Raw genomic sequence first — 25,924 nt, 5'->3', positions numbered from 1 at the left:
CAGACTATTCAGTTTCTTCCTGCATGTCCCTGGTCCCTTCTGAAAAAGCGGCCCCAGTGCCGGAGCTCAGAGCAAGTGAGTCCAAGTAAGTCTATGCAAGGGCCCTTTAAGAGGAATGCTTGGGACTCCAGCAGCCCTCCTGTCTCACTCAGCCACAATCCCCACTGGTTTTTAAAGCTAGAAGTGAAGGGCAATTCTCTTCCTAACACTGGAACCCTCAGCTTGGGGTTCTGATGTGGGGCTGGAACCCCTCACTCCTTAGGGGAGACTCCACAGCTGAGATATTCTTTCAGATTTTTAACAGCCACATGTGTGTGTGAGACCAGCCTGTTCTACATTTCTGCCCCTCCTATCTTCTTTATAGCCTTAGTTTTAGGACTTCTGTTCAGCTAGATTATAAGTGGTTATGCACAATGTTTGTTTTGTAATTTAGCTGTAATTTTGATGTGGTTGTGGGAAGTTCCATGTACTGTGCTTACCTACGTTGACATGTTGAATGGAACTCCAGCTAAATCCAGTGACATTTAAAAATCATTATACACCATGACTACTTGAGATTGTGCCCAAAACACAAGGTTGGTTCAATAAAACAAAAAGAAATCAATGTAATGTACTATAATATAAACAAAGGGGGAAAATATCACCTCAACAGATGCAGAAAAACCATTTGACAAACTGCAACACCCTTTCATGATTAAAAACACTAAGAGTAAAGGTATCTATGAAAATCCCACAACAACAACATACTCAATGGTGAAAAACTCATACCTTTCCCCTAGGATCAAGAACAAGACAAGGATGTCTACTCTTGCGACTTCTATGCAACAATGTACTGAAAGTTCTAGCCCAGGCAATTAGGAAAGAAAATGAAATAAAAAGCATCCAGGCTAGAAGAGTTAAATTTTTCTATTTGCAGATGACGTGATGTTCTATATAAAAAGTTTTAAGGAATCCATACATACACTTTGTGATATGAGTAAAGCTGCTGGACAGAAGATGAATATACAAATATGATTTTTATTTCTATACACTTGCAACAAACAATACAAAAATGGAATTAAGAATACAATTCCATTTACAATAGCGCCAAACAAACCAAAAAAACACCCAAAAAACTTAGAAATAAGTTTAATAAAAGTTTAAGACTGTATTAAAAAGTAGGAAACATCACTGAAAAATATTAAAGACTAAATACATGGAAAGATATCGTTCATAATCATAAAAGTTAATACTGTTAAGATGTCAATACACTATCAACACAATCCCTATCAAAATCTACCTTTTATGCAGAAATGAACAAACTGATCCTAAAATATACATGGAAAGACAGTATCTTGAAAATAAAAAAGTTGGAGTCATACTCACACATCCCAGAACATACACAGCTAAAGTAATTAAGGCAATGTATTACAGATCAATGGAAGAGTACTAACAGCCCAGATATTTATGGTCAATTGATTTTCAAAGATTACCAATGGGTGAAAACAACAGTCTTTTTAACACATGGTGGGCTACCGGACAGCTACAAGCAATAGAATGAAATTGGACCTTTACCTCACAAAAATGAATGTAAGAGCTAAACCTATAAAACTGTTAGAAAAAACATAGGTATAAATCTTTGTTTTTGACCTCGGATTAGACAATGGTTTCTTTGATATGACATCTAAAGAACAAGCAACCTAGGCAAAAATAGAAAATTAAAAACTTTTGTGCTTGCAAGGATACTAACAAGAAAGTAAAAATACAAATAGCAAACAAAATGGAAGAAAATACTTGCAAATCATATATCTGAGTCTAGAATCCAGGATATATAAAGAACCCTTACAAGACAATAATAAAAAATGGACGAAAGATTTGAATAGACCTTTCTCCAAAGAAGGTATACAGACTACTTATAAAAACATGAAAAGAGGCTCAACTCATCTGTAATTAGAAAAACGTAAAATCAAAACCACAGTGAAATACAACTAATTCGTACTCACTAGGATAGCTAAAATTAAAAGACAGACAGTAGTAAGTACAGGTGCTCCTTGACTTATGAAGAGGTTATGTCCCGATAAATCCATATTAAGTTGAAAATGCCGTAAGTTTAAAATGCATTAAATACACTTCATCTACAAAACATCTTGGTCAGCTCAGTGTACCTCAAACATGCTCAAAATACTTACATTAGCCTACAGTTGGGCAATTACTCTTGAGTTTCTTCTCAAGAGTAATTGCCTTCCCTTCTTCTCACCAGAAGCTGGAAATATAGATGGGTGTTTCACAGACATTATGGAATACTGAAACAGAAAATACAATATCCAAAAAAAGCTGGCAATAGAGTACACTGTAGACTTATTGGTTGTTTACCCTGGTGATCATGCTGTTGACTGGGACCTACAGTTCACTGCTGCTGCACAGCATCACAGGAGAGTATTGTAAGGCATACTGCAAGTCAGAAAAAAGATCAAAATTCAAAGTAGAGTTTTTACTAAATGTGTATTGCTTTTGCATCATCATAAAGTGTAAAAATAATAAATTAAACCATTGAAAGTTAGGGATTGTTTGTATTGCAAAAATGTGGAGAATCTGGAAACCTCATATATAGTGGGATGATAAAAACAGTACAACCACTTTGAAAAACCACTTGGTAAGTTCTTAAAAATATGAAACATAGAATTAGCATATGACCAAACAAGTCCTCTTAGAAATGTATCCAAGAGCATTAAAACCATACATCCAAACAAAACTTGTACATGAATGTTCACAGCAGCATTTTTCATAATGGCCAAAAAGTTGAAACAATGCAAATGTCCATTAGTGAATGGAAAAACAAAATGTGATATATCCATATAATGGAACATTATTCAGGCATAAAAAGGAATTAAGTACATATATGTGTTACAACATGGGTAAATCTTGAAAATATTATGTTAAGTTCAAGAAGTCAGACACAAAAGTCCACATAATCCCATTTACATAAATGTCCAGAATAGGCAAATTCTGAGGCAGAAAGTAGATAAGTGGTTGCCAGAGGATGGGGGAAAGGGAAAATTGTGTCGGTTAACCAGCAAGGGGTTTCTTTCGGGGTGATGGAAATGTTCTGGAATTAAGATAGTGGTGATGGATGCAAAAGAATGTGAATATACTAAAAACAACTACATTTTACACTTTGTAGTATGTGAATTATATCTCAATGAAAAAATATAATCCTAACTTAACATGCCATGAGGTTCTACTTGTTTTGCATAGTCATTTCCTTTTTTAGCTTTATGTCTTATTATTCCATCTCTCCTAGCCCAAATGGTCTTTCAGTTCTGCAAATAAACGAATGATTTTATTTGCTTGAGCAGTTTTATTTTTTCTTAGTGTAGCTAATTTCTACTCATCCTTCAGGTCTAGTGTAATTATCACTTCCTCAGAGAATTTTTTTTTCAATCCTCTCATTATGTGCCATACTCCTATGACCAGATATTAGATTCATTTATATTTGCCTTTGTAGTATGCTTATTTCAGTGCTGGTGTAATAGTCAATAAGTATTTAGCTACAGTAAATCCTCATTTAACATAGTCAATAGGTTCTGCGACTTTAAGCAAATTGACAGGTTCTGTGATTTAAGCAAAAGAATGTATAATAAAACTAATTTTACCATAGGCTAACTGATATAAACAAGAGTTAATGATTTGGAATCCCATCAATGTTATAATGAAAAAACACTGAACGAAACGAGTTATTCGAAGACCTAGTTTGCTGAACTAAAGCAACGATTCTTAAGGTCCATTCTAACTTTAAAATTATAAGGTCCTATTCTTTTCACCTGAAACTCTATCTTTAACTAACCAGGCCCTACAATTAAAAAACCTAATGAGCAGGCCTACGAAGTGATTATATATGAAGGTTATAAAAAAGAAATTGTCACCCCATTTTAGGAAATGCCCTAGCTGAGATGTAGGAACCAACTCACCATTTTCTACCTATAGTTAATGAATCAGTTTTCCAACCTCTTGTTAACTAATGAATGCTATAGGGAAAAACAAACATATAAATGAACCACCAAAGACTTTGTCCTTCAGAATATGGGAAAGCATTTAGAAACCAGAAGAAACCTTTTCTATCTCACATACTACTACTTCAATATCCCCCCATCACCTCAGATGTGAAATTAGATGGATCAAAGATAAACTGCTATTTTCCTTCTTTTTTTTCACAAATAAGCAACTCAGTATAAAACCCTATAAAACTATAGCCAGCTGAAAATAAATCATTTTTAAGATAGTTGGCTTTCTGACAGTTACATTATTTGGAATAAGTCAGATGCTAGTAGGGTTTCATGAATATAGAAATTTAAAATGTGTATAAACCATTAGAGTCACCCTGGAATCAGGGCAGGTGAAGTTTTTCTTTATGTGCTTCAAGATTTAAATCAAAATCCCCAAGTAAACAGTTTCTTTCCATGGTGGAGAGTTTCCAAAGTCCAAAGTTTCAGGTAAAAAGAGTAGGACCTTATAATTTTAAAGTTAGAATGGACTTTAGGAATAATTGCTTTAGTTCAGCAGGTCTTTGAATAACCACTTGGAACTTCTAACAGGTGGTGGTAAGAAATCTAATTCCTTAAAGCAGATTTGATTTTCTCTAGACCAAGAATTCTCAAAAGGAATGACATAGCCCCAAGGTGTTGAAAACTGTGAACAGTGAAACAAAAATATCACTCTTTAATACTTATTTAGAGATATGCATACAATATATAAGTAGTATATTTGTGACATTAAAATTTCATGTGGGAGGGGCAATTAGAAAAAAGTCTAAAAATATTCCTTAAGGGTATGATAATGAAATAAAGGTTGAGAACACTGTCCCGGGTGGGATGCAGTGATATACAGTTTACCTTTCTCAGAAAATATGGTCATTTGTGCTAGCATACGCTGGGAAAGGAATCATGACAGATCATACAGTTTATGGTTTGTCATAAGACATTATACTTTTGTATAGTATACACGTGAGAAAAAGCTGTTAAAAAGCTAGATTACTTCTATAACAAGTGTTCATGCCCCACTTTGGGCAATCTAGAGTTCCCATTTTAGATCAGACTTGATGTATTTTGCTTTACTTTTGTCCCAGGAGTTCTAAAATAATGTGGTAAATAGTTGACTACATTCATGTTCATTTGTCATTATATACACTTATTTACATGTGTGTGTGTATCTATCTATATATATATATAGATACACACACACATATAGTTAACCAGTTGCCTACAAAAAGCTTATTTATCATCTTAAGTACCTGATTGTAAGCAATTGTCAATTATAATAGCGAGAGTTTTAGGTATAAATTATTCTAAATCTCAAATGTCACAGTGAAAATACAAACTGGACCAATTATCTCTTATTACAATACAAATAATTACTTAATTGAAATTAGTTATTAATTATTGTTTCTCATTTCAAAAGGTAACTTTAGAATAACTATCTCTTGTGTAAATGCAGTAAGAAAGTATAAAACACTGTCCTCTGACTACTTTTCAGTTGAAGTAGTAATAAGCAACCAAACAGACTGAAGGGGAAACATAACTGAAAAGGAAAAGGAAAGATAACATTCTAACTACATCAAGTGTATTCAAATTTTAGGAACTGGGATGCCGCCTGGTCTCTCTTCCTATTTATAGAGAGGGAAAGATAAAAAAGAGAGGTGCCTGCCCTGCTAGTGTGGCTCAGTTGGTTGGGCAACATCTTGTGCACCAAAGGGTTGCTGATTCGATTTCTGGTCAGGGCACATGCCTGGGTTGTAGGCTTTATCCCCAGTAGGGGGCATGTAGGAGGCAGCCAATCAATGTTTTGCTCATATGGATGTTTCTCTCTCTCTCTAGTTTGCACGAAGCACAATGTATGTAACAGAGAAAAGGTGGTGATACAACTGAAAAGACAGAATGAATAAGGATCATAAAAAGTTGTAAATGTCAGCAATGACATTATTATAATAAGTAACTATGAATAAACAGAAACTGAATAAATGACAGGCATTACTTAGTAGATAAAGGTGAATGTCACGATCACAGCTATACTTTTGTAAATACCTACTGAATATCTATGTCTTGGTGACATAAAGTTGAAGAGGAACAGTGGCTCGACCTTTTGGGGAGGTGTGCCAGTCCTGATTCTGTTTGCCTCTGAATCTATTCTTCCCCTTTCTCCTGCTCTGCACTACATGGTAGGAAACCTGACCCCACAAAGGCAATGTTTCCTAGGCTCCATGTCAGCTGGCTTCTGACTGGGTTCAATAAATGCGAAGCACCAGTATAAGATTGATGGGCTGTTGAAAGAAGCCACACATTTTTTCTCCCACTCCCTCTGCCTTGGCAGAATCTCCTCTATGACTATTATTACTCCCTCACCAGACAAGTGTACCTTCCATCTTCCACATAGTGAACCTAGCCTCTGGGTTCCCTCATCTCTCCTTGTCCTGACTATCTTAGCGGCTTTCAGCTGTTGTTACCCTCTGAGTTGGCTCACTTAAGCTGCTCTTCTTAGCTTTTCTATCACCAGTGTAACCAATTCCCTCATTAAATCCCTCCACGTTAAATACTCAGATTGGTTTCAATTTTCCTAAATGACTCATAAGAAAGGAACAAACCTATTTAGGAATCTAAAAGTTCTGGACACTTCACCAATAAAACAGCCCACCTGCATATAAGCCTTTAAAGATAGTTTTGGGGGATCCCAGAACACCTGAAGCCCATCCATTAATCCCAGATTAAAAATACTGAATATGACAAAAAGGTAAGTTTCTAGAAAAAATTCTAGAGGGGGATAATGGTGATGGTTACAGAACAATGTGAATCTAAATAATGCCACAGAACTGTACACTTGAAAATCACTAAAATGGTTAAATTTTGCATGTTTTCTAAGAAAAAAAGGAAAGCAAACATACAGCTACAATAAAACATGGTAAGGGTATAACAAGAGGTAATATACAATGCTGTGGGAATATTTAAGTACTAACTATACCTGTTGGAAGAGGTTTCAGAGGTTACACATTTGACCTGAACCATGAATGTTAAGAGTACTAGGAAGACAGGGAGAAAAACACTGCAGGCAGAGGGAACAGAACACATACGAAAATTTGGAGAAACTGCAAATAGTTTGGTATGTCTGGAGCACAGGGCAGATGTTGAGATGAAGCAGGATCAGTTCCAGAGAGCACTTTGTATGACATGCTTATAAAAACCAAACTGATGATCCAGAGCAATAAACAACATTTTGATATATTTTGGCTTGTACAATATTTAAAGAATTTCCAGCAAGGAAACAGCTGGCTGTAGCTGAGTAGCAAGGGCTGTTTAAATGGAGCAGCGAGGTACAAAAGTCAGTGCCGTATGTTGAAGAACGAATGGTAGGTGAGAAAGTAGAGCAACTAAATCAAATTTATTGTTCTCTGAATAAATTTGACTTGTGGAAGTGTGACAGAGCATTAGATAGAATGTGAGGTGGGGACAGGAAAGTGTTTAGTGTGTGTGTATGTGTAAGGGCAAAAATCCTAATTATGTGAATGCTAAGGCAGCGAACTTACCTCTCTCTCTCCTTAGCATTTGGCAGTCTGGAACATACCAGGCACCCAAAGATTTGCTGAAAGAACATTATGAAGAAAAGCGACCAACAATAAGAGAGGGGCTGAAGATGGGGAAGGAGTACTGACAAAAGAATCATGAGTGAATAATAAAAATGTAAATACTTCAAGCTACTAAGTTTTGTAATTGCAGATCTTTACATGCTGATGTGAGCTTCAAGATATATAATGCTAAATGAAAAAAAGCAAGCACAGTGAGAGTGGGGAGATTTATTATGTATTCTTTGGCACAACTTGAAATTTAAGTTCATAATTGTTTCAACTTTAAGAATAGGAGGTGTAGTGCCTATGCTTTAGTGAGATTTTGTTTTGTAACAGTAAAAATGATGAACTGCAAGACTATCTGCGAAGCAATAACAAAAGTCCAGAAGAGAATGGGAGGCATATTGCTAGAATAGGTGGCAATCGAAAGGGAATGTGAACGACAACTAGTTTAGGATAAGAAACAATGACTGGAGTTTTTATCCATTGGAAAAAAGTAGGAAGTCAAGCAGAACAGCTGGTTTGTGAAGAATAAAGACAAGTTGGTGTGAACTGTTCCAGTTAGAAAATCAAATTGTTTTTGTAAGACCAGTGGTTCTTAACTGAAGAGTGATTTTGCCCTACAGGGAACGCACTGGCAACATCTGGAGACATTTTTTTGTTGTCACACAACTGGGCAGAGGTGGCGAGCGGAGTCCTACTGGCATCTAAAAGACAGAGGCCAGGGATGCTAACCATCCCACAATGAACAGGACAGTTCCCCATTGGTAATTATCTGGCCCAAAAAGTCAACAGTGCCCAGGTTGAGAAACCCTGTTGAAGACCATGGTTACTGAAGTGCATCTGGATTACCAAACTGGAGGGGGGAAAAATAAAGTATGTCAACGTTATCACAAACACTGTGAAAGTCTACTTTGGATTGGTTTACGTGTAAGTCTAATAAACACGACAATTTCAAGATAGTCAACTTTTTCTCACAGACACAGACGTAGGTTAACCGTTGACACTCAATTCTCATAAAGTAGGCAAAAGATTAGCCAAACATTAACAAAATATTAGCTTAAACTTAAGCCATTAAATTAGTTGCTCCAAAAATGGATGATGGAACCACTACCCTCTAATATTTCCTGCAAAATGTGTCTATCAAGAGACCGTGCACAGACACCATTTCTTTGGACAGGGCTGGGTATTTTAAAAAGAAAGGAGAGAAATGGGTGTTTCTAATAATAAAACAATGGTAGTAATAACTGCAGACACTATGGGAAGTTTCACCGCAGATGTTTACCATTTACTTCCAGGGATGTCGCATATGATGTCTGTAAATCACTGGCCCGGGTTTTGAGTTTAATGTGGCTCCTGTTCCCTGCAGCACAATCCTCTTTATTCTTCAGGAGACAGACAACAACAAACCCTCTTTCCCACAAGGACAAAACACCTTGACCAGTGGCCCGAGGAACCAAGCCTCCGCAAATGGAGGAAAAACTAACTAGGACCAGAAAAGTCAACTGAAAGTCACTTCCCACGTGAAATTACTTGCTAATTAAAAAAACACCCCGAATTGCTGTTTTAATATATGCAACTGGCATTTCAAACCTCTACACTGGACGACTTATCGCGGTGGGCGGAGAGGGAAGCACACACCATTAGCCTCAAACTCGTAGTTATGAGAAGGGCGTCGGGAAGGTCTTTCCACAAAGCTGGGGGGCTGAGGAAGTCCTTATTTTTTCCTATTTTGGTCCCAGCCCTGACAAGGGAAAGCGCACCCACGGCTGAAAAACACGAAGCCCGCCCGTCACGCAGACGCCGCTCCTTCCAGGGTCCCAGGCAAGGGAGCAGGCCTGCCTCGCCCTCCGAATCCGGGCCTCAGGTGCTGCAGCCCCAGCTCCTCCTCAGCCCTCCCCTCGCCACGCAGCCTCTGAGGGGAGCGTCCACACAAAGAGGCTTACACCGCCCGAGCCCCCGGCCGAAGAAGAGTCACCGCCAGGCTGAAGTCGTCGGCGGGGAGGCAAACCCCAAAGCTTCCCCACCCTGGGAAAAACCTTTGGCCCCAAAGGTGCTTCCGTCCGGCTGAGCTGGTCCGATATCCCTCCCTCCCGCGGCCGAGCTTACCCAATACCAGCCGGGCTACGTCCGAAGGTAACAACATAATCGAAGGCGCAGAGAGAACCGCAGTAAGACACAAGGCTCGGGGAAAAGCCAACACAGCGCCCGCCGCTGCGCCGCATCTCCCGGTTCCAGTGGCGGCACTGAACCCGCGGCAACTCGTCCCGCCTCTTTCGCTCCGCGCCAGCCAATCGCTTCCGCGGGAGAAAGAAAGGCGCCGAAATGAAACCCGCCTCCAGCCTCCTTGAAAATGTCGTCATTTCCTCCCTCATATTTGGAGGGGTTGGATCGAAGGGGGCGAGGAGGTGTGGCGCAGGCCCAGCAGCCGGAGCCGCCCGGCCAGCTGCGAACGCGAGGACGCACGCCATTGGTGCGCACGGCGCAGGCGCGTCTCCGCGGACGTGCCCAGTGTTTTGGGGGAGCGACGCTGACGCGCATGGGCAGGCGGTGCCCCGGGGCCAGGGCTGCCCGACTTCCTGCGGAGACTATCCGTGTCTAGCCACGCCGGGTTGGAACCGGAAGCGGGAACAGTGCGCGGATAGCGGGTTGGAGCATCTGCATCCGCGGGCTGAGGCTAGTGGAGCGGCGATTCGGGTGGCAACCACCGTCCCCTCCAGAGGTTGCACGTGGGCTGTCGGAGACCAGCGGTCGGGGCGCAGAAGCCATGCTGTCGAGGAACTGAGTCGTGTCCGAGCCGTCTGCCCGGCTCCCAGACGCCCGATCTCGTGCAGTCCTCCGGAGCGGCCCGTGACTCGTCTCCACGCCTCATCCATCCCGGATTCCTGTCCTCTTCGCTCTCTCCCGCCCTCTCCGGGCCCCTAGCGGATTTAACCACGAACCTTCTTCTAAATGCTCTGAATTGAACCCTCCTGCGCGTCCAGATTTAACGAGGTGACTGGACCAATCACCTTTCCCCTCCCTGTCATAATTAGCCTTAACCAGCGAACATCTGTTGGGAGTTTAAACTACAGTCACGTGGTTGAGGGCACGGGCTCCGGAATCCCGTTGCCGGAGCGGGGTGCGCGTCCCGGCCGCCAGCGGTGTGACTTCGCTGTGCTGCCTGCCTTGGGACCATCCTTTCCTGTGGCGAGCATTCAAGAGCGTTCGCTTCTGCTTCTTACCAGGTACGGATTAGGTAAAAAGACTCACAATTCAGGATGATAATGTGATAAATAGTAGAGAGGAGGATGAGGTTCTCTGGACACAGCCCCGGAGAATCAGTTCCCTTTGTGCTGAGGCTTCTCAGTGTTCAGTTGCCCTGGAGGATGGTAGGGGCCTTCTGCACAGCAGGCAAGATACGCGTCAAGGCACAAAGTTGTAGAAGGTTCCTGAAGCTCAAAAGTGAGGTCTGGTGTTAAATGAATTAAATTTGGGCATTTTCAACACGTCGAAGTCCTAGGAGTGGGTGCGATCGCACTGGGAGAACATAAGAGTAAGAAGTAAGGAGACAAGGATGTTTTCTCAAGTGTGGGTGGAAGAAGAACCATCACAAGAGACTTATGAAACCGAAAGGAAGTGAATAGTGATAACTGCTAATGATAATTTTATTGAGCATTTGCTGTTTTCCATGCACTGTTAAACATGTACATAAATCCTTACCTCTTTGAGGTAGGTTCTAGTATGTATTATTTATCATTTTAACATTGAGAAAACAGGTTTAGAGATTAGGTGACTCGCCCAAGGACCTTTAGGCTGTGCTCCTCTCCCTCCCTAAAATGTTGGTGGTCCTGCTCTTTCTGTGATTAACACTAGTTCATTCAGATCTTGGCTTTATTGTAACTCCTCTGAGATGTGTTCCCTAACAGTTTATAAAAAATAATCCTCTCTATTATTGTGTGTTTGTTTCCTTTGAGACATATATCACTAGTTGGAATTATGCATTGATTATTAGTGTACTTGTTTATTGTCACTCTCTCCCCCTAGTTTTGGCTCCAGGAGGGTAGGATTTGTGTCTATTTGGTTCATTATAAGTCTAGATCCTCCTAGGATGGTACCTTGAACACAAGTTGCACAATAAATAAAGTTTTATGTATCAGTGAATGAACATTTCCTGTTTATGTAGGTAATACTGAAGTTTTGTTTTCTTGAAAGTAATCAATCTTTGAGAAACAGAAGAGGAGGAAAACAAGTTCAGAAAAGCCACAGCTTGAAAAAGTTTAGAGCTGCCTCTTCCTGGACGTGTCGCATGTTTAGTAAATATGCATTTTTTTCACATTTCATATAACATCTTTAGTAAATTTAGGAATAAAGGAGCTGACTTTTATGATTCTTTGAATATTGCTAAGGTGTTTTATTTTCCTTATTCAATCAAGAGGACCTTAAGATTGAACGAAGGGGGAAGAGTCCTAGATAAAAACCATAGGGGGTGGGAAAGCAAAAGCGGCAGTCGTGTTCTGAAGACGCATACAGTCAGATGAAAAATACTATCAAGTAAATAACATCCTGTAACCCACAGCAGAGTAAAGGAGGTTGTAATAGGGATGAAGGGGCCAGAACAACCGATGAATACAAATGGAGAAGAGATTTAGAGCTATCTGCCAGTGGAATAGGAAGTCTTATTAGGTAGTTTGCTCTCACTGTGAGTGGTTAAGGAAAGGGCAATAACATTTTAGGAGGGATTTCTTCCTTTGAAGGAAGATGGGACATGATCTTTTAGTTCCTCCCACTTCTAAGATTCCCTGAGATTAAACATGGACAGAGAAACATACTTGATCCTGAAAAACCAAGTAGAACATATATGGATGGATGGGAAAAGGACTTTTCCCATTTTTTTTTTCCTCTTGAGATATATGTATATGTAGCTAGCATAGACAATGTGTATTTTTTTCTTTGTTTATTAACATTGTATAACAGAAATGAAGCTTTTTTAAAAAAACCTCAAATATTAAAATGCTTTTCTTATAATATTTTTTGAAAGGTTACCAAAGGAAAGTTTGATTATATCAGAAAACCTAAAAGGAGGAGGGCTACTGCAGTGGAATGAAGGCACAGTAAAATATAGTTGATCTTTGACATTTGCAAGGGATATCATTATAGTATATAATTTCCTATGTTTCCTTTTAAAACAAGAATATCACTTTCCTCCTGTTTTTATGTATAAAATGAGAATCATAAAGCCAGTTAAGATGGAAGTGCTAGGCAAGGCTTCCTAGCTCTGATAACCTTCTGCTCATCAATTCCAAAGCATAAGCAGTTTAAGCTTTTGGCTCAGCTATATAAGTCATTACATGTAAGAAAGGGTGCTTTATTTCATTTTTTCATTTTTTAAAAAGGGTGCTTTTAAATAGTTCAGATGGTCAGTATTAAATCCTTAAGGGCTCTTTTCCTTATTCTTTGACTGTCTTCCATTCATTTTTGTGTTTCAGTTTAAATGACATGTTTCTTAGAAGAGGTCTCATAACAATAAAGTAAATTATATCTGTCATATTTTTATCTTGCTACTGCACACACACATTTGCATGTTGTGATATATACTAAGAAAATTTCATTTAATTATGGAAATGTTAAGAAAAATCATCGTGCCTTTGATCACAAAATGCCTCTAGTTGTAGAATTACTTCTAACGACATATTAATACCACAGTCTAGAATAATTTTATGTATTTATTGTTTTTACAGACAATGATGTGTTTTCTGAAATTCTGAACCATGAGTCTAGCTCTTAATGATCTGCTTATTTGCTGCCGTCAACTGGAACATGATAGACCTACGGAACGAAGGGTAGTAAATTACTTAAATTTAATCTTCCCTTGAAATATGTGTGTGATTGGTAACCCATTATTATGTTCTTTTTTCATTTTCAGAAAGTAGTTGAGAAATTTAAGCGTCTGATTCGGGACCCTGAAACCATTCAACATTTAGATCGGCATACAGATTCCAAACAAGGGAAATATTTGAATTGGGATGCTGTTTTTAGGTATTCCGTTTTAATTTTTTTTACTCTTTTTTCCCCCCCATTTTTAATTGTGTTGTGATTTTTTTTTGGTGTGTGTTTAGGTTTTATTTATCTTTGTCCCGTGAATAACATCGTGCCTTGCATATGTTGTCGCTTAATATTTATCTGAAACATAATTTTAAAAAGATGTTTATATAGACAAAGTTAATTTTAAATAGTTTGTTCAATAAAATGTCTTAGACACATCTCACTCAATATTTGAGAGGATTCCTTTCATATCAGTTGATAAGACTATTTTAAATTGGAGAATGAAATTAGTTATAGCAAGTGCTTTATTATTACTTTGACATCTTTAAATATTACTTTATGTAACTACTAGATGCTAAATTATAATAAAAGTAAAAGGAATTTTAGAATAATTCTATATGAATGCAGTTAAAAAAATAAACAATTCAGGCATTGGAAAGGTACAATTGGTTGCTGGACTGGTGTGGCAAGCAGAATTGAATAATTTCTTTTACACGAAGACAATTTTCAACTATTAAGTCCATTTGTAACTAGAAATAGATTGTAAGACTTAAGAAAGATAAATAAAATATTAAAGTAGAATACTGAGAAACTTGAACTATTTGTAATCAAGAGGAAGTATGAGTATTTATTTGTTCTTGAGAGTTTAAAACAGACAGTTTATTTTTACCTCTTATTTGATACTCAATTGACTATTACAGATTCCAATGTGGATAACATAAAAAGTGCATGCTCCCTCTTTTGGTTACTAAAGTTTATTTCAGATACCACAAATATAGTTATTGTTTAAAGATGAATACTCTTTTGCATAAGCTGATCAGGTAGCCCAAATATGCACCTGGCACTCCCAGTTAATCATGAATATCTTGTAGGCAGGCTTTATTTAAATGTTAGAAACATTTTCAGCTGCCTAGGAAAGACATAGGTAGGTCATGCACAGAATAACAGAAGTAGGTGAGACAGAATTGAGAGCCCCTAGTAATACTGCAAACTTTTAATAATAAAATGAGAAAGCAGGCAGTAAGTAAAGCAACAGAAAATCATGGAGGTTACAGATTAAGAGCTTTGCAGAGCACACTCTAAATTGGTATTGTGGGGCTAAGACCTTAAAAGAGTAATTTATTTCATTTAGTTGGTACGCTGATTGGAGTAATGTGGTTTAAAAGATGTTCTTTATGGGCATGAAGGATTTTGTGAAGCTATTATAATAATTTAAGCATTTAATAAGTTTCTGAAATTCCATTTTGTTTTCCTGAAGATTTTTACAGAAATATATTCAGAAAGAAACAGAATGTCTGAAAATAGCAAAACCAAATGTGTCTGCTTCAACACAAGCCGTCAGGCAGAAAAAAATGCAAGAAATCAGTAGCTTGGTCAAATACTTCATCAAATGTGCAAATAAAAGTAAGCGCTGTTGTATTTATTATAAATATTTGGCTTAATGGGTGATTGTTACATGAGTTTGGTCTGAATGTGGTGAGATAAAAGTTGAGTGCTAACTAATTTCTAGTACATATAGTGATTTTTAATATAGGTTCAAGTATTTGGAGGAATTTATGTAGTCATGGAATGATATAATCTCGGGGTTAAAGGGATTAAGAATTATTATTTCAACACATTCTTCTTGGATCGCCTCTTTAAGATATTTGAAGTTAGCCATGATAGTTCCCCCAAGTCCTCTTTTCTGTGCTAAACAGACCCCTGCTTTCTTCAGTGCATATGAGTGTCACTCACTTCTGAATATTCTTCAGTTTAATTCTACCTCTCTTAAAGTGTAGGACTCCATCTTAAAGGTATGTTCTGATTGGTACAGAGTGGGATAGGACTTGACATTTTTTGTTCTGTACTTTTACTAATTCTAAGATCACATGAGCTTTCTTGGTAATCAAAACCCATCCTTTTTTTTTTTTTTTTTTTTTAATATATCTTTATTGAATTCAGAGAGAGGGAGAGAGATAGAAACATCAGTGATGAGAGAGTCACTGATCGACTGCCTCCTGCACACCCCCGCTGGGGATCCAACCCACAACCTGGGCATGTGCCCCTGACCGGGAATTGAACTGTGATCTCCTGGATCATAGGTCAATGCTCAACTGCTGAGCCACGCCTGGCCAGGCTAAAACCCACACTCTTAACTAATACTGTATTTACTATTGATTTTTAAAAATACCAAAAAAAATTTTTTTTTTCTAATGAGCCATTTCTCCTGTTGAACTTACAGTTGATATTTTGAAGAGTTGATATTTTTGAACCAAAATGCAGGGTCCTAATAGGCTTATGTACAGAAATAAGCTTCACACAATGCTAAAAAACTAGAATCAATGTTTGTTTAGGTACTCTTGGGGTCAGACTTTGTTTATTCTTCATAAATAAAGATGTGGCTTTGTGATACCAAGTTTAGTTTAAGAATCAGAAAAGCCCAACCAGTGCGGCTCAGTTGGTTAGGCATCCCCCTGTCCACTGAGGGGTTGCTGGTTTGATTCCCAGTCAGGGCACATGTCTAGGTTTTGGGCTCGATCCCTGATAGGGGGCATGCAGGAGGCAGCTGATCGTGTTTCTGTGTTTCACTGTCACATTGATGTTCTTTTTTCTCTCTCTCCCCCTCTCCCTTCCTCTCTCAAAATCAACAATATTTAAAAAGAAAAGAAAACAAGAACCAGAAAAGCCCAATGTTGGTAAACATTATTAAGTAGAAGGACATAGGTTGTTAATGAATGGTATTTCCAAATGGAGACATAAGACTTGAATCCAAAAAACATGGTTTCACAAAAATTTAGGTTTCCAGTTCCTCTGAGGTGTCAGTTTGTGTGGATTGCTTTAAGCCCTTGTAAGGGACTCCAGCATAGATAAAAAAAGGACACTGAAATATTCTGTACTTGCTTTTGCCCTATATAATAGCTTGGCATCCATTAAAATTTGTATTCTTAGCTACTAACATTGGGCTCTTTATAGACCTTTATGTATAGTTAAGAGTTTCTGCCCGGCTGGCATGGCTCAGTGGTTGAACGTTGACCTATGATCCAGGAGATCACAGTTCGATTCCCTGGTGGGGGATGTGCAGGAGGCAGGTGATCAATGATTCTCTCATCATTGATGTTTCCATCTCTCTCTCTCCCCTCCCTTCCTAAAATAAAAAAAGAGTTTGTGAGGGAGAGAGGTATCAAACCTATCTGTAGCCCACCAGAAAAGTTTGAAGCTTATAATTTTGCTTTGCAATGAAAAAAACATTCAAATGCAAAATTAACACTGGAGATTACATTTGAAAAATGTATGAAAGTATCAATATGTTGGCTTATAGGAAAGAGTGGATGAAATTACCAACACGTGATCATTTAAATCGGGCGAGGAACGGCTTGCCTGCAGCTGTGTAGGGCCCGCAAAATCATTTGGTCTGGTCCTGCCAAGGCAACTGCAGGCTGAACTGGAAATGCAGTAAATCTAGGAGCTTTTCTCATAGCTAATTTTTAAGGTGATAATTTTGTATGGCTGGGTGAATGATGTTATAAATATCCAAATGGCCCTTGGCAGAAAAAAGGCTCCCCACCCCGGATTTAACTGGTTGAAAAGTGGTGGTTTTATTTAAGGTTTTCTTTTCTTTCAAGTTTGACTTTGTAACTTAAACATCTTTAATCTTGAAGCAGAACCAGGGCACTATTACTATGTAATCTCACATCGCTATTTCTCTCTCTCGCTCTCTCCCCTTCCCCTCTCTCTAAAAATCAATTAAAAAATACATCCTCTGGTAAGGATTAAAAAAACACATTGTTCTACACTGGTCTGTTTGTCCTGATAAAATCTTCAATCCTTCCAATACTGTTAACCCAGCAGTCACTGCACTAGTAGCAACGATAGCAGATGCTCCGTGCCATTGATTTTATATCACATCTGCTCTTCATATTCATACTGAAAATATGCATCCTGAGGTTTGCAGCAGAGGTGACAAAGTCCATTACATATGGGTCATCCTTGTCCCACATGAACTCAGCTCTATCCCCTTTTTCTGCTAAATGAACTCTCAGAGTCTCATTGCTCTTCTTTACATCTATAACCTGCTGGTCTTTCAGACCTAACGGGTTCATTTTGTTGATCTGATGCATTGTTTATTTTTCTCCTTGACTCTGTACTTCAGCCCAGTTCAGCAGAACCAGAGGTTTCCTTTTCCCCCATAGTTTGTCCATTGTCAACAGATACCTGATAGCATCTTTAAAAAGCTTGGTAAAAAGTTTAACTGGATCATATCCAGTTGATTTAGCATGTCCCTTTGTGGGAATAGGGTTAATGTCACCATCTTCATTCAGTGCTCTGGCTCTGGCTTCAGCTTCCATTGGTTCCCAGGAAGCTTCAGGTCAGCTCTGTCAAGAGATACTTCTGGATCAGCATCTTATTCCCCAGACAACTGGTTGAACAAATGCTTTGCCCAAATGATGCAATGACTAGGTTCTGAAGGTGTGTTAGGAATTGTACAGCAAGGGAATGTTTGGGATGACATTCATACACTCAGTTATACCCTTTTTGATAGTAGTTACTTGCGCAAGATAACCAGCAGTTCTACTCTCAATAAGAGGGACATCAGCTTCCAGACACATCCTGTTAACATGGTTGCAGGCAGCTCTGCCATCTAAAGCCACTCATAACCAATATAAATTGTTGAAAAAATTTCACATGATAGTTGGGGTTCATGATGCTGCTGTAGGCTGTGATAATAGCTTTCGGCTAAAACTACAGTACACCTTCTTTGGCAACCTGGGCCTTTGATCTTCCAACATGTTTCTTTTGAAATAAAAACTTTGCAGTTGAGGTTGCTGACATCAGTAGTAGCCATATCAATTAGGTTGATGTGGGAGCACCCGGTGAGCACAAGGGTCTGAGTTGCTTACAGCTGCTACCACCCACACCCGCCACCCTCTCTTCTCCTCCTGCCAAAGCCTTGGCCAGCTCCCACGGCAGCACCTGAGACAGAGCCATGGTGGCACACCCAGGAGCTGTGATGGAGGCCTTAATTTTTAAATGTACTTTTCTTGCCTTCAAGAATATCTGCCCTGGCCGGTGTGGTTCATTTGGTTAGAGTGTGGACCCTTCGGTGCACAGGTCATGGTTTGATTCCAGTCAGGCACATACTCAGGTTGCGGTTTGATCCCACATCCAGGTGCATGTGAGAGGCAACAGATCGATGTTTCTTTCTCTGTCTCTGTCTCTGTCTCTGTCTCTGTCTCTCTCTCTCTCTCTCTCTCTCTCTCTCTCTCTCTCTCATCAATGGAAAACATATCCTCAGGTGAGGATAAAAAATATGTATATATCCATTAATGCTGAGTATACAGGACCTCTTATAAGTGAAACTGTAAAAATTATAACCTCACATATTTATGTGCCATAAATACTGTTACAGGTCTTGGAGGTAATTTTGCTTTTCAAAATAAATGTCCTCCTTATAATCTTGTTATTCTAATAAATTCCTTTTTTTTTTTTTAAGTACCAAGAAATTTGGGGTCATTTTAGGTCTAATGCCAGAAGTTGTGAATTATTTAAGATAGAATGAATAATTATTTTGCTATATATTTCTACAGGAATTGGTAAACTCTCTTTGTAAAGGGACTGGATAGTAAATGTTTTTGACTTTGTAGGCTACATAATCTCTGTCTCTACTACTTAACTCTGCTGTCTTAGCCTGAAGGTAGCCTTAGATAATACATAAATGAATGGACATGGCTGTGGACCAGTAAAACTTTATTTCCAGAAACAGGTGGCTGGCTTGCAGAATTTTGTCCATGGGCCATTGTTTGCTAATTCTTGCTCTGTGAGAAGGAAATTAATTAATAGTAGTTTCCCAAAAGGAATTATTTATATAGTTGCCATTCCAAGTGTCCTTAATTAATTTTTCTGAGGATTTATATGTTTTTATTTATTTGTTTATTTTATTTCTAAATAGGAGCACCCAGGCTGAAATGTCAAGAACTATTGAATTATATCATGGACACAGTGAAAGATTCATCTAATGGTGCCACTTTTGGAGCTGATTGTAGCAATATACTGCTCAAGGACATTCTCTCAGTGAGGAAATACTGGTGTGAAATATCTCAGCCACAGTGGCTAGGTATGTTTTGAAATTTGTTCTTAGGGAATTTTTCCTCATGAAATGATATTTCACCAAGAGTAGTCAGCATCCTTCTGTATCCCTAAATGACCTCAAGTTTAATAGTACTTTAGTAAAATTACATGGTTACGGAATCTGACCCTAAGTTTTCATTTATTATGTGCCTTCTAAATTATTTTCACTGACAATATATTAGGTGACTGCTATCAAAACTGAAAGTAACAGAATTGAAAGATGCCATCTCCTAGCCTCAAGGACTTGATAGTTAAGTGGCAGAAAAACAACAAGTAAACCAAAATTATAATGCAGTATGATATAGACATATTTGGGTACAGTGAGTTCACCTTTCAGTGACACTTAAACTTAACCATTATTAAAGTAGAAAGAAGAAAACCAAGACAGAGGTATGTCATAAAAGTGAAAGCGGAAGAGTTTCAAGTTGAAAGGGGTGTGACATTTTCAGTGTTGTAGAAGTGGTAAGACATAAAAGCATCCATTGGATTAGGCAGTTAGCAGGACACTGATAATGTAAGGGAAATCAAAAGTGTTAGCATAAGATGTATAGGACACAGTGGGTCCTATATGGGACCTGTAGGATATGGGACTCAGTGACTTACAAGATGAGCAGAGTGAGTGCCAGGGAGGAATCTCGTGTTGTTGACAGTTTGTAGGTGAAAGGTACTGAGAGATCACAAAAAAAAGGAAGTTATGGTCAGAGACTGAAAGATTTGAGTTGATTAGTTTCAAACGCGGAATATTTCTGGGTCTGAATGGGTTTCATGGGTACCAGGAAGGAGTTTAGTGTTGTTTACAATTTGTTAAGCGAGAGGTCTAAGTGACCACAAAGGAAGGAAATTATGGTTAGAGAGTGAAACAGTTGAGTTTATTGATTTCAAAGGTGGGAGCATTTCTGGGTCTGGATGGTTTAATGGTTGAAGATTGAATTTGGCTAAACGAGGTCACTTTAAGCCAGATGTCAAAGTCTTGTAATACAACCAACTCTGAAAATTTAGAAACTCAGTATTTTCATTGAAAAGTATTCAAGGTAAATTGTGCTAACTAAATTAAAAGACATTTATATTCTTTACTGTCAGTTTATTTCAAACTGAGATATATGTGGACCATAAAACCATGACCTAATTGGTGTCCTGTATTACACTCTTCTATTCCTACATGAATAAAGGCCTTCTTAGCAATTGCATTAATTTCTAAGGCATCATCTGGGTCCTTTGCTGTTCCTCTGACCACAAGTTGGTTTTATCCCAAACACAGCCCTCAACAAGCCTTGTGGCAGCCTTTGGAGAATAGGCCAGTAATATCTAGGATACTCCAACCAGTCTCTCACCAAAGTGGTACACCTTAAGTATTTAGGGTATTTGAAGTTTTTAATTTTAGATTGTTGCTTGTAACCATGGGTCTCACTGAAGAAAAAAAAAGACAGCCCTTTACTATGATTCCATCATTTGGCATGTTCCCTGAAATCCTTTTTTATTTCTAAGCAAACTACTTACCACGTCTAATAATCAGCCCTTTTGAATTACTTTTCTAGTTAGCTCCCTTCTCATTAACTTGCTTCTCTAATGAAGACTGCTTAAGAAGTGAAGTTTGTCTTGAGCGTCTACCTAGGATCCAGGCAATTGAGGTTCGATTCCCCGTCAGGGCAATGCCCAGGTTGCGGGCTCGATCCCCAATGACTCTCTCATCATTGGTGTTTCTCTCTCTCTCTTCCTCTGCTGCCCTCTCTCTGAAATCAACAAAGATATATAAAAAATTTTAAAAAAAGAAAAAAATAAAGAAGTGAAGTTTGTAAGTTTACATTCAAAATACATATTAGGTAGTGGTGGTGATTAAAGCTATGGTTATGATAAGATTGTTGGGGGAGAAAGTTTAGAGTGAGATGAGAAGATGGCCTAAGACTGAGCCTACATTTCCATGTCAATTTTGGAATTAGCATTTTTTATTTCTACAAAAATCATGCTGGGGTTTTGATAGAGATTGCATTGAATGTATTGAACATTGAAGAATAGACATCTTAATATCGAAGAGTCTTCCAATCCATGAACATGATATATCTCTCCTTTTATTTAGGTCTTTTTTGATTTGTAGAACTCAGTGTTTTATAATCAGCATATAGAATTTGTATATTTTTGTTAGATTTATTCTGCAGTAGCTTGTAAATTTTATTTTTTATAAGAAAGTAGATCTTAAAAGTTCTCATCACAAGGAAAAAATTTTGTAACTGTGTGGTCATGGATGTTAACTAGACTTACTGTGGTGATTATTTTGCAATATATACAAATCATGTACACTTGAAACTAATATAATATGCCAATTATGTCTCAAAAATATTAATCCTTTAAAAAAGAAAGATCTCACATCAATAATCTGAGCTTCTGGGAAACTAGAAAAACAGACCCCCAAACTTCAAATCAAGCAGAAGAGCAGAAATAAATGAAATTGAGAACAGAAAAAAAATAGAGAAAAATTAATGAAACAAAGTTGATTCTTTGAAAACATCAATAAAATCTAGAATCTCTAGCAAGAGTGACTAATAGAAAGGGAGAAGACACAGATTACTATTAGGAATGAAATGGGACATAATTACAGATCCTGAGACTATTAAAAGAATAAGGAAATACTTGTGAACAGCTCTAAGCACTGAAATTTGACAGCTGAATTTAAATGGACCAATTCCTTAAAACTACACACTGTCAAAACTCACCCAATATGAAATAGATAATCTGAATAGTTCTATAACTAAAAGAAACTGAATTAGTAACTTAAATCTTTTAACAGAAGAAATTGGGAAGCAAAGTAAGGATACCTGCTCTTCTCACTCACTCATCATTTTTCTGGAGGTTCTCATCAGGGCAGTTAGGCAAGGAAAGGAAATAAAAGGCTTACAGATTGGAGAGGAAGAAACAAAACTGTTCTATTTGCAGATTGCATGCTTCTCTACGGATAAAGTTCCAAGCAATCTACATTTAATGATGTTATTTGGGGTTTTATTTTATTTTCATGTTTTACCATCTGCTCTTTGATACCTTTCTGTTGAATTCACGGAGAAAGTGAATTTATCTGGAGACATGCACAGCAGCCTCTTTTGAAGTTGGACTCCACTCTCCGGAGACTTTTGTTGAACGTCTTACACCAGCTTTTTTACCACTTTCTAGGGGAGTATGTGGGATTCTTTTAGAACTGGAACCAATTCCCCAAACTATCATAGAAACCCTGAAGCTTGAGCTCTGATCAGAGACAGTTACATTGATGGCTTTTCCTGATTTACCTCTCTGCTCCTCCCAAGTAATAAGAGGGAAATGATAAAGATAAACCCTCCTGTTTTCTAATCTCGAAATTTGTCTTAACTCAAGTGTTTACCATTATTTAGGTATTGTATGTAGTGGAAAAAGTTTGGGAAGCCCTAGTGCACAGTTCTGTAAGCCAACATCAGAGATGATAGGAATCCTTTGAAAAATCATTTTTATTACTATTTAATGTTTGAGGTATTTACATCGTCTTTATGCTTTTGTATTTTATATCTCTCATTTAAAACTATTCCTGCATAATCATGCAACACACAGTTGAAAACAAAGCTACCCATAGGTGTTATTACTCACTTTACTGAGGACTTTCTAATTTTTTTTTTTTTAAATCCCCACCAGGATATGTTTATTATTGATTTTAGAGAGAGGGGGAGCGAGAGAGAAACATTAATGTCAGAGAGAAACATCAATTGGTTGCCTCCCATAGGTGCCCCAACCAGGGGTTGAACCCACAACCTAGGTATGTGCCCTGACCGGGTATCAAACCCGAAACCTTTTGAGGTGTGGGACGACACTCCAACCAACTGAGCCACCTGGCCAGGGCTCTAATTATCTCTTTATGGGAAGAACTTACTTTAGCAATTTAGCTTTTCATTATGTTGGAAGATAGTTCTCAATGCATCTCAAGTTTCTGCACATCTTATGAGCAGAGACACTGCTTTTTTTCCAGACTCTTTTTTTTAAAGTATGTTTGTATAGTGAGCCTTGGGAGATAGAGATGATGATAGAGATAATTACTGGCTTCTTCCAGAGCAAAAGACAGGTTTGGTTTCATCCCATTAATTATTGAAAACTTGGGGTTTGTCTCCTGTAATTTAGCACTGTTTCACCTGACCCTCTTCATTTTGCCTTTGAGATTGAGGAATTTATGCAAAAATGAAGGTACCCTACTATTATTGCTGTGAGACATAAATTGTCCATTGTTAGTCAAGTAGCATTATAACAAAACTGAAGTGTGCACCTGTGTCAAGTACTTTGTTAGGCCTCGGTGAAGGAACATAGGATTAGAGGAGTTAAGTAGCTTATCTGAAGTCTGTCTCTTAAATTGGTGTTTCTGTTCTCTGTTGCCTGAAGTTCCTGTCTTGAGTGTAACTTACATAAAATACAATTGAATATTGATGGAATTCTTTTACCGTGTTAAATGTAAATTAGTATAATTTAAATCTTTATTCTATGTGGGATTATTGAAATTTAAATTAAATCATGACATTTGAGTTAAATGATTTGTTGGTTTTCTTTTTTAAAAACAACTAATACTTTTTTTTTTTTTTTTTTTAAGAATTGTTTTCTGTGTACTTCAGGCTGTATCTTAACCCTTCACAAGACATTAACAGAGTTTTAGTGGCTAGAATCATTCAAGCTGTGACTAAAGGATGCTGTTCACAGACTGATGGATTGAATTCCAAATTTTTGGATTTTTTCTCCAAGGCTATTCAGAATGCAAGGTAGTTTAATCTCTTTTTGTATGGTTTTATTGAAAATCCATTTTATTTTGAAAGACTATTTTTTCGAATCAGTAACTAAAAATATTACCAATTTTTAAAACTTGGCTCATTATAGTAGATCTAGTGAATTCCCAAAGAAAGTATGTGAGGTCCAACACTTCCTGAATATCCAATATGCAGTACATGAAATGATGTTCCTAAGTGAGATACCTGTCTTGCTTTTCCAATGACAGGAAAAGCTAAATATCCCTAAGTAGTTTTATTTTCCCCATTTTTGAGGATAAGAAAATAAAATAGTATATTTTGGAAATATCAATATCTTACATTTGTGTGTATTGCCCATTTTTTAATGTGAAACATTTTATAAATGGTGGCTATTACAAATTAGTTATGTATAATTTCAGACAATGTTCCAGTAGCAGGGAGAGCTAACAGGAGTGATATCTTAGCACCAAACAAGAACTATTTTTTTGTTGCTGTGTAGTGCTGCTGTGTTTTTTGTTTTTTTTTTCCCTGAATAGCTCTGAAACTAAGCCTATTATTTGAAATTAGATAATTTTTTCTTTCAGCATGCAACTTCGTTACTGTGTTCAGTTTGTGTATTTTTCCCACTGTTATACCAAGTTGAGTGTTTATTTCCTATCGCAGACAGGAACAGACTTCTCCAGGTCTAAATCACGTCTTAGCAGCATTTGTTATCGTCCTGAAGACTTTGGCTGTTAACTTTCGAACTCAAGTATGTGATCTAGGAGATAAAATTCTTCCTACCTTGCTTTATATTTGGACTCAACACAGACTTAATGATTCCTTAAAAGAAGTAATTATTGAATTATTTCAACTGCAAATTTATATCCATCATCCAAAGGGAGCCAAAACCCAAGAAAAAGGTATAAAGAAAGTTTTTGCTGTTTTGAATTTGCTGCTTCATTTAAACATAGAGGCTTAAGCATGAAATCTGTATTTGGTAGGAGATAATGACCTTCCTTTGGGTCATGATGATATTTTTCACACTTTTTTTTTAAGAACTTGAAGCTGTGGCAGCAAGTCATATTATACCTTGCCATTTGTTTAGCACAATGCTAGGCATTATGAGAAATACAAACAAATGTGAGACACTTCCTTCTAGGAGTTAATTATGCAGCACTAATTAGTTGCTAAGAGGTATAACACAGACTAAGTGTAAAAGAATTTAGAGAAGGCAGGGTCTTATTTACCCACACGTTGCTTTTATTAGAAAATAAAATAGATAAATGTGGACTGAAAATAGCCAATCAGATTAGTCAGTTCCCAAGGAAGATTTGTACATACAGCCTCAAACCTCATAGTTACTCCAGGTCCCAGTTTACTGGGAAACCAGAAATGAATGACCCATTCACCCTTGATTCCCTCACATTTGTCTTTCATCAGGAGAGTATTGCTTGGATGGCGTAGCTCCATTCAGTAGACAGGAACT

The 25,924-nt window shown here is 37.8% G+C and overlaps 2 protein-coding genes and 1 pseudogene across 5 annotated transcripts in view; 1 reads left to right on the top strand and 2 right to left on the bottom strand.

The window, feature by feature from the left end:
- The window catches only part of NPAT (nuclear protein, coactivator of histone transcription), a 56,800-nt gene extending 46,929 nt beyond the window's left edge, over positions 1-9,871 (bottom strand). Inside the window, exon 1 of the mRNA XM_016218208.2 lies at positions 9,698-9,871. Coding sequence (XP_016073694.2) covers positions 9,698-9,734 — 37 coding nt within the window. The 5' untranslated portion in view covers positions 9,735-9,871. The remainder of the gene's footprint in view (positions 1-9,697) is intronic.
- Positions 9,872-10,414: 543 nt separating this feature from the next.
- The window catches only part of ATM (ATM serine/threonine kinase), a 109,090-nt gene continuing 93,580 nt past the window's right edge, over positions 10,415-25,924 (top strand). For 2 of the 4 annotated variants that reach the window (XM_016218203.2, XM_016218206.2), the window contains exons 1-7: positions 10,415-10,815; positions 13,309-13,410; positions 13,494-13,606; positions 14,871-15,016; positions 19,539-19,703; positions 24,306-24,471; positions 25,120-25,358. In XM_016218203.2, coding sequence (XP_016073689.2) covers positions 13,339-13,410; positions 13,494-13,606; positions 14,871-15,016; positions 19,539-19,703; positions 24,306-24,471; positions 25,120-25,358 — 901 coding nt within the window. In that variant the 5' untranslated portion in view covers positions 10,415-10,815; positions 13,309-13,338. Of the gene's footprint in view, positions 10,816-11,791; positions 11,884-13,308; positions 13,411-13,493; positions 13,607-14,870; positions 15,017-19,538; positions 19,704-24,305; positions 24,472-25,119; positions 25,359-25,924 lie in introns of those variants that run through there. The other 2 variants (XM_016218205.2, XM_016218207.2) reach the window with 2 other exon arrangements.
- On the bottom strand, positions 17,325-18,577 carry LOC107541209 (SUMO-activating enzyme subunit 2 pseudogene; annotated as a pseudogene).

Source organism: Miniopterus natalensis, chromosome 11, assembly GCF_054644295.1.
Source record: "Miniopterus natalensis isolate mMinNat1 chromosome 11, mMinNat1.hap1, whole genome shotgun sequence".
In the NCBI taxonomy this organism is placed as follows: Eukaryota; Metazoa; Chordata; class Mammalia; order Chiroptera; family Miniopteridae; genus Miniopterus; species Miniopterus natalensis.
The sequence above is the reverse complement of the archived record's forward strand: the minus strand, read 5'-3'. Positions and strand labels throughout refer to the sequence as shown.